This window comes from Opisthorchis viverrini (genome assembly GCF_000715545.1).
Source record: "Opisthorchis viverrini unplaced genomic scaffold opera_v5_141, whole genome shotgun sequence".
NCBI classification, from domain to species: domain Eukaryota; kingdom Metazoa; phylum Platyhelminthes; class Trematoda; order Opisthorchiida; family Opisthorchiidae; genus Opisthorchis; species Opisthorchis viverrini.
In genome coordinates, this window is record NW_008751798.1 from 992,131 (window position 1) to 1,001,692 (window position 9,562).

Sequence of the window (9,562 nt, forward strand, 5' to 3'; positions counted from 1 at the left end):
GTGTTTCACCGAAAAAGATGACAGTTTGGTGGGAGTAAGTTAGCGTTACTTTTCAGAACAAGAATATTGCAGGCCAAGACCGTGAATTTGTAAGAACAGAGGCAGTCCGCTTGGTTGCGTTTATTCCGGTTTATTTGATGGGCGAAGGGTTGGCACCCCGTCCCAGGGGGTGGCGAGCCACCAATGACTGCTGCATGTTGGGCGAAATGACTCAGTGCTTAGAGCGCGAATTTACTGACCGGAAGGCCAATGGTTCGAACCCGACCTCTGCCTCTCGACTCCCCCTGTCTAGGCTTGGGCAACCTGGCAGTATCCCAGCCCTCGTGCTTCTTTCGGGTGGCACGGCAGCAAGGCACCGAATGGGCGTTACAGCTGAACGATTTTTGTTGAGCGATTTGATTTCTCAGACGGTAACGGGAATCACTCACCAATTGTCAAAGGCGAATTTAGATCCGCCCTATATATGCGTACGCCCCAAAGTCCTGGGGCCCGTTGACCTCAGAATTTCATTTGGTTTCTTAAATCGAACAACGAGGAATGCTCTAAAGTTCCTCAACATAATCTTCTTATTCACGCTGTCCAAAAGCCCTCCTGTGAAAGTGGCGCTTTACAAGGATTCTACAGTCTGTTCTTTTTAAATTTATCATCGGTGAAATAATAAGACAATGGTTTTAAAAACCATGCTGTTGAACCGTCTTTGATGCGAACTTCAAGCTAGAGATGCGATCGACGGTCTAATCTTTGAAGACGAATGAAAGTCGTTGACGATGTTGGGTAAACTAACCGACATGTTAGTATCCTTCGGGGAGGTACCATTCAGATAGACGAAGTTGCCGACGTGAGTGGGTTTCCTGGTGACAGTTCTCATGTTCCGCGCCCGATCGTGGCTGTTTTCACTCTGCAAAGCGTGTGATCAAGTATACGTAATCTGTGGAATTTCCTCAGTCCTTTTCTACTTATTTCTGCATACTAAATCCGATATTCCCATCAAAACCAAGGAGTTCCTCAGAGGCACCGATGATCAGACGATGATATCTTCAGTCGCAGCAGTGTAACTTCCGCCCTCGAATTAGAAGCACTTTACTTCAGGTTGGCCTCTATCCTCGACCTAAACAGCTTTGGAGCGCTGTACCCTTCACAACTCTTTGTCCACGGCTCAAGTCCCTGACTGCAGCCATGAAGCTCTAGGGGCGAGGAGTCGGACCTATATCATTCCCAAAGGCCTCTAATTACCTGGCCTCTTCATATGTATGTGCGCAGTATCCGAAAATTTTCCTATCTATATGATTCAAGGGAGACAGTAGACAGTTAGAACTGCGACCCACTCTATCCCGCTCCACTCAACTCTACTCAACCCTTTCAGCTCACCGCCTTTGAAATCGTACGACAGGACCCCTTCTCCGTCCAAATTATGGTTTAAAATGGGCCTGTTAACTATATTGAAGAAGCTGAAACAAAAGGAGCGCGAGGTGCGAATACTGATCCTGTAAGTTTTCACGTTACTGTTGTGTTACGTATTGTCCGAGCTTTCCCTAGAAGAGCTAGAAAGAGTATTGTTTGTCGGAAAGAACGGTGGGTGACGACACTCATTTTGCCTCCTGGAGATAATGTCTTGCTAGTCAGTCAGACGGTCGATGACGCCGTTACGTACGAAAATTTTCTTGCATACCGTTGAGATTCAGACCACATCAAAATTGCGATGTGTCTCGGCGAACAGTGTCCCCATTGACAAAAACAAACAAATACTTTTGAACTGATGTTACCGGTAATCACAGAATTGCTGATGATCAAAACGCAAAAAGAGAAATTTCGTTTTCTATCTCAAAGTAAAAAGTAAAAATTAATGTTTCGGTGGAGTACGATAAAACGAACGGCAAATGTTCCGCCTACTCTTTGTCTCTTCCCACAAATCCGATGTCGGTTAAATGCTGTTAATACAATGGAAGCTGCTGGGGGTGCTTTTTTACTAACTAATCAGTTGTCGCCATAAAACTATTGGCCAGTGCGGGTCCCATAGGACTCCCTGTAGCTACACCATTATTTTTTCTTGTAACTAGTGGCGTTACAGTTTAGTTCAGTAGAAACGGTGCAACCAGCCCTGTATTTTGTTTCATTTTATCCCGTCTCACACATATGGCGACAGACGAGATTGTACAGAATGAATTCATCCAGCTACATTGTTGTTATCATTGTCCTGTATTTAATCCAACCCACTCCATCTTGGCCTGCTGCCGGAAGGGACACCACTGACCCTACTTCCAGTACTCTTTTCTCTATGGACGTCAAACGAGTTCATCAACAAGAGGTCACTGAAGCTTTTCGCTTTTTCAAGAAATTCAGGACCTCAAAGAAAGGTGAGATACCGCCATAACGTCTCAAAGCGGGAGGCGACGCGCCGTATGTCTAGCTTTTCGGAAAGTTGAGGCCGCGAACTTTTACCGGAATTTCGGTCATTCCAACCTACAAAACCAGTCAACGATGAAGTCGATCGACGTGTCACAAGATTAGCTTAGTGTCAGTCGCTTCGGAAATTTTTTTCGGTCGTCGGCTATCTCCAACGAGCGACCTCGTAAGCCGTGGTGGATAAGCTGGTTTCTGCTATGGACATGATCAGATATTTACTCGGAGAAGCTCTTGAGATTCGCCGTGCGCACCAGCAGATGTGCGCATTAGTCTTCCTAGCTGATGACGATGTCTTCGATCGGACGTCTCTTTGGAAGTGCCTAATGAAGGACAATACACTGTTTGCCTTCGTAAACAACCTCAAAGCGCTATATAATCGTGTGCATATGTACAACCATCTTTCCAGTATCCGGCGGAATACATTGGGGCTGTCCAATCTTACCGTTTCCAGTCAGCCTCGTGATAGGGGGTGGTATAGATCTTCCAGGGAGCTGGATTCATGATCTGGACTACGCAGATGATGTCATCGTATTTGGAAATAATTAGTGGAAAAGTTAACAACATAAGCCTACTGTTGAAGATTTTTATAGCCACCCGCTTTGACTATAGCAACCGAACCTCACTGCTTGGACTGCCTTATGTAGCCTGTGAGTTGTATGCGATAGTTGTCTTGCTCCCGAATTAGTGGCTCGCGTAGCAAAAGTGAGGTCAACTTTCCGACATCCGTGTAGACGACCTAAGTCTTGTGCTGACAGGATGAGTTTACCGCTAGTCAATTCGAGCAATACTACCCTGTGGGTGTGAAAAACGGTCTCTTCGTGTCAGGGACATTTAACAGCCATCAGCGTTTGATCACTTTTGGCTACGGGGCATCTCGCGCATTTGCTGGCAGTAGTATGTCTTTCGAAGATGTGTACCACGAGATGACGGTAAGTCAGTCCTACTGCGCTGTCTTGGATGGCTCTCTAGGTTAGGATGGAAGAAAAGGCCAGGAGGCCAACGGATGAAGTGAACGAGGAAATTGGAGGAATGCGCTGCCTGACCATTATCGGTTGAAGCATACAGGTCTTTCAGATAGGGGCCAAAAGAATGACTGTGTAGGGTTAGAGGTTGTGCCTAATGCGGCTAAAGAACATTCAGCGACAGTCCTGTTCTTCATTTCCACTTCCGACGTGATCCGGCCACATTTCTTGCTGTTTTTTGTTTTCTAGTACTGTAATTATATATATATATAATTTTGAAGATGCTTAGCGGGTGGTATTACTTTGTGACGTTGACAGTGCATGGTTGCACGAATGATAATGCCAAGTGCTCTTAAGAATTAATCTCAGAGACTAGTATTTAAACGACTCAAACCTTCGAAAATCCGCAGCGAGCGCAGCTCGTGCATTCAAGCTGTTGCCTTCGACGCATAACTCTCTTCCCAATCCCCCACTTAAAAGTCCACTGATGGACCTGTACTTANTATATATATAAATTTTGAAGATGCTTAGCGGGTGGTATTACTTTGTGACGTTGACAGTGCATGGTTGCACGAATGATAATGCCAAGTGCTCTTAAGAATTAATCTCAGAGACTAGTATTTAAACGACTCAAACCTTCGAAAATCCGCAGCGAGCGCAGCTCGTGCATTCAAGCTGTTGCCTTCGACGCATAACTCTCTTCCCAATCCCCCACTTAAAAGTCCACTGATGGACCTGTACTTAAGCACCAATTTATCAGCTCCCACCTCCAATACGCAGCTACCTACCCCACCTCCCTAAGTCATCGGTGGACGAAATTGTGGCAGTCACAACCACTGCACAACAGGTACGCGGTTCTTACGACTGATAATGATGATGTTGAGCATTGATGTTATACTGTTTATGAAAAAGGAGGATGAGAATGGCGAATGCTGTTCGCTAGATCTGAGGTCTTGTTCTGGACCCCCCCCACTAAGATATGTTGGGGTTTCTTCATTTTCAGTCTCTCCTCGAGATAACCGACTGTCAAGCGAAACCGAACGGTGTCCCATGCACCCTTGCTACAGCACTCGCTGACGCCAACGAGCTTTTCTGGTTATGACTTAATTGGCGTGATCACAACTCGGAACTCAAGGTAGCGAGGCCTGAAGATGAGGCAATGCACGATAACACTTGAATAATAATAATGATAGGAGCTGAAGACGATTGTCCAGGCTTACCACAATGTTTCACTGGCGTGTGCAACAGACCGCCCCAGAAGATACATCGAAGCTCATTTCAGTCGCAAAAACTTCTCAAGGGTGATGAGTTTTTGACTTCTCCAGAACGGGAAGCTGTATCTACAAGGATATCGAACATCTGGAGCATTCACTTCTTTGAAGTAAATCCATATAATCTGACAAGCTATGTCGAACATGTCCATCGACGAATTCTTTTCGTTACCCAAGTATCCAGGTCTTTGGATGTGCTTATATTCAGTTGCAAGAAGAAACAACCTCGCTAAGTGAACGTTTCAGTGTATAGTACCATAAAATATATCATTGTCCTCTTTATACCTCACCACTCTTGAGAGCGCTTAACGGACGTGCAAAGCCCTAGTGGAAGCTCCAGCCTTAGTTCATCACATCAAGTAGTGTAGGCAGGGCTGTCTTATTTCGCCTTTACTCTTTATCTTCGTCATTTATACGAATATGGAAAACTTTCTACGAGCCTTTAATGTCTGCGGAGTCGGAGTGCTCCCGGAGCATCCGCTCACAGATATCGAGTGTGCAGACGATATAGCTCTCCTTGGATCTGGCACTGTCGTAAAGCAAATATTAAATAAGCTAAATTCTGCCTCAGGGTTTGGCATGCGCCTCAGACCTGCAAAGTGTAAAATGCAAGACTTGGTGGACTTGAACCTAGCGCTCCTCACGTTTGCGGATGAGCCGATTGAGGTTGCATCAGCTCGTGTGGTCTCACGAAAGATGATGTTTTCATCCGGGTTGGGAAGGCCAGAATAGTTTTTGTAAAACCGCATCACCCATGTCATCTGCATGACATCAGATTATCCGTCGATGATCGAGTCTACAATGCTGCGGCACGCCTTATTTTACTATACTGATTAGAGACCTGGCCGCTGCGCGCCGAGGACGTCAAAAGGCTTTCAGTGTTTGACCGTCGATATCTTTGACCAGACTCTGGTGGGAACACCGAGTCAACGTCGAATGGTATTCGGAATAAATAACTCACCCACGATAGATAAACTGATCATAGGTTGCGTTGGCTTGGCCACGTGCTCCGTATGCCAGTCGACCGAATTCCTCGAAGGGTTCTTTTCACACAACCACGCAAAGGATGGAAACGAGCCGGGGTAGGTCAGGCAATGACTTGGCAATGAGGTATGAATGCCAGTACTGTCAACCTGGATGGGGAGACGGCCCGAGACGAGCCACATCAATGGTTAAAGACGTTGTTAGGCATGAACCAATCGCGCTTTCAATGGCGCTAGTGCGTGCAAGCTATTTTCTTCAATGCATAGCTCCCCAATCCCCAACTTAAAAGTCCACTGTCAGACCTGTATTTACGCATCAATTATTTAAGCTCTCGCCTCCAATACGCACCTGTCTAACCCACCTTCCCATATAATCGGTGAACGAAACTGGCAGCTACAACCACTGTACAAGCACACGTTCTTACAGCATCTGCTGCTGGTAATCGGATAACACAACAGACTAGTCTGTCAATTGGGGTACCTTCCTAGTCATTAACTGCCATCCCATTACATTTTTCGATCACATGGTGTCACATATATAGACTCGTCAACAATGCTTTCGGGGGAACTGCATAAACCACATTACTCCTTAAAACACTTTCTTAACAATGCTAGTGTGTTCCTTACGCCTCCAGGAACTCTTTAGTCTGACTTTCCGCATCTCTGTTATTTTAAATCTTTCCGTACCTTTGCTCATAATCGCCTCCTTCGTTTATTCCTAGTGGCCTGGATAATGCTGGCAAAACTACAATCGTGAAGAAATTCAATGGTGAAGATATTAATAGCATTTCACCAACCTTGGGATTTAGTATTCAAACTCTCGAGCACATGGGGTAACTAATTTCAAATTTCCATTCCGCTACCACCTTATAGATATAAGCTGAATGTTTGGGATGTCGGTGGTCAGAAGTCGCTCCGGTCATACTGGCGAAATTACTTTGAAACAACAGACGCTCTTGTTTGGGTCGTGGACAGCACTGATCGCCTGCGGCTGAACGACTGTCGTGAGGAGCTTGGCAAATTGCTGCAGGAAGAGCGGTTGGCTGGTGCGACCTTATTAGTATTTGCCAATAAGCAGGTTGGTTCAGTTTCGCCAATAGTGTTATTGGTTGATTGATTCACTACTGTTCACCAAAGTTGTATGAACTCAAATACCCGTTGTTCGGAACAGGGAAATACCCCCTGGAGTCGCAGAGGGAGGAGGTGACATGGCGCGAATTTACTGACCGGAAGGTCCGACCTCCGCCTGTCTAGGCTTGGGCAACCTGGCAGTATCCCAGCCCTCGTACTTCCTTCTGGTGGTATAGCAGTTAGGCACCGAAAGGGTGCTACAACTGTGGTTTTAACGATCCTTTATTCAGAAATTGAACTATCTCCCTAATAAAGTACAATCCCTGAGATTTCCTTATTTTTAAATAGTGGGCTCTGGAGTTCATCTTTATAGACGAAGTATTCATGCGGCAAATGCTGGCTGTGTTACGGCCAAGATGACGAACATATTCAAATACAAGATAAGTAAATAAGATTCACAACTCTAGACATTTTGGTTTTGTGGTTGTTCATCAGACGAGTGATAAAGCTTCAGAGCTCCAGTTCTCACCGCTTCCCATGTGACCACTGGAGTTAATTGTACAGTGGCTTTCATCTCCATAGTTTTTTTGCTACGTTGCAATACGCCTAAGGAGTCATGTCACGACCAGACTTGTTAGAACCGAACTGGAATTTCAGTCCAGTCCTAACCACTATAGTGGCACCAAGACACAGGAGTACTGTTCAAACCGCAGTGATGTAGAGACGGGTTCGAAAAATTTCCTATGTTCTCTGTTGAACGAATTAGGCATTTTTTTAGCAATACCGACCACGGTCAGGTTTCGCTGCAACTTCTGCCATCGTTCCCTCATAACTGTGCTGATATGTGGTCCGTGGGTGACTAACTCATGCCATATATGTTATCCTCTTTCTTCGACATTTTTTCTGAAAAGGACCTGGCAGCTTCTCTGAAGCCAGCTCAGATTCGCGAGGCTCTCGGACTGGACAATATCAAAAGTCACCACTGGTGTATTCTCGGTTGCAGTGCCGTGACCGGAGAGAACTTACTCGAAGGAATCAACTGGCTACTAAAGGATGTATCCAGCCGAATTTTCTCCGCAGAGTGATCCGGATGGACAGCGAATCCTTCCGAGTGTACAGTGACCCAATCGGACGTAATTCTTGCACAGGACTACCGTTACGGATATTATTCCGCTTTCAATCGTTCACATTGTTGTCTTTCAGCTTTAGCCCCTGTACGCAGTTAACTAGTACAATAGTACATGTTTCATTTACCATCTCTCTCACTATTTGACTCCATGAGTTGACCGAATGTCTGACGTAGTAACCCCGTCCATTGAAATAGTTCAGAACTTACGATGATTTTCGATCGTATGACTTACTTTGATCGGCAAAATCGGTTGCTTCGAAGCAACGTGAATTTCACGATCACGGTTCGGAGCGTGCAACTCGTAAAGAAAAGGAGATTGATTCCCAAAATCGTATGTGTGACTTACGCGTGATTTAAATTTTCTCATCCAGAATTCAACTGGTGAATTGTACTGTAGTTAAGTCAAAGGAGGGTTTTGCATTTCTGCATACTTAAATGCTGAAATGATTCTTGACTCTAATCAACTAGGGCGTACCTAAGCTCGGTTGGTCGCTAGCTTACCGTTACATTGCCCACTCCATTCGGAGGATAGACTCAATTTCGTGTAGTCACGTGGCCTGGCTAGAGTTGGTTTTTTCAAGGTTATTTTCAATCCCATTCATTACCGACTGGTCAGAAGTTACGAGTGCGCTTCGATAAATAGATGAACAGCCAGTGTGAGAAAAACTGAGAACCTGTAAGCATTGTAGTGTTCATTGTGAATTTTGTACAACTCGTCTGCTTCAAAATATACATACACGCTGATAGGTAGGGTGTGAAGCACTAACGCGGAACACGGACGTTCTTTTCCAAGCCTGAATTTCTCCGTGACCAGCCAAGTCGCGGACTGGGGACTATTTGAATCAACATCAGTTCAGTGCTTATCGGTTGAAGGATACTTGTGAATTAATGCATAGTCGGGATGAAAGCACGTTTACACTTTCGGAAAAGTTGGGTAACAATCGGCGGGTTTATTGCTGGGCAACGTTTCGCTTTCGACACACCAGACTCGTCAGGATCTGAAGAGTATGGAAGTTTCAAGACGAGGACTGCGATTCTCACCACAGCGGTTGATAGCCGAGGCGGTGGAAATCACCAAGCCTCAGTGTGAACAGAATCGCGGGTGTGGAACTGGCGAGGGTATGGAAAGCGGTTTCAGATAAGCCGAGTTTACACGTGACCGTATGGTTGTCAATTCACGTAGAATCATCAAAAAACAGAGTGGTGGAAATCCCAACCCGACCAGAGTTCACAGAATCCCTTTCACACAACTATCGTAGCACTAGCTCCTCCACACTAATGGACGGAAAGTGCAAACGACGTTCGAGAGGGATCATCACGTGAACTGAACCAGAAGAACTAGATCCTAGACGACCCGAATCCATGTAGGTTTCCCCACCGACCTAATACTTGGTCACCCACCCTAACACAAAAACTTGACATAGCTGATTGGTTCTCGACCTAGTCACTTGGCCTGGCGAAGCTTTTGTGTCAAAAGCGAAACATTGCCCAGCAATAAATCTACCAATTGTTACCAAACGTTTCAAGCGTTTTTCACCTGATTGCAAACGTTTACGCCTGTTTAATTGTAACGCGCTTGACTATCTGCTATGTGCACCTGGTTTTCCCTTGCGTCCTGCTTGTAATCTTGTGACAATTTTAGCAGTTATCGCCATCAACTCACAGTCGTTTCGACCCGCATTCTGTCAACGTCTCTGTACTTTTGAGGCAGTCGTTTTTCTGGACAGCTGTCTTGTCATTCTC

At 45.5% G+C, this 9,562-nt stretch overlaps 1 protein-coding gene across 1 annotated transcript; it reads left to right on the forward strand.

The window, feature by feature from the left end:
- Nucleotides 1-866: 866 nt before the first annotated feature.
- Nucleotides 867-7,946, forward strand: T265_06684 (hypothetical protein; the record flags this gene model as incomplete). Its single annotated transcript, XM_009172009.1, has 5 exons — nt 867-1,051; nt 1,364-1,486; nt 6,342-6,452; nt 6,493-6,697; nt 7,602-7,946. 5 exons carry the CDS (start codon nt 867-869, stop codon nt 7,773-7,775), a joined length of 798 nt encoding a protein of 265 aa, XP_009170273.1.
- Nucleotides 7,947-9,562: the final 1,616 nt, after the last annotated feature.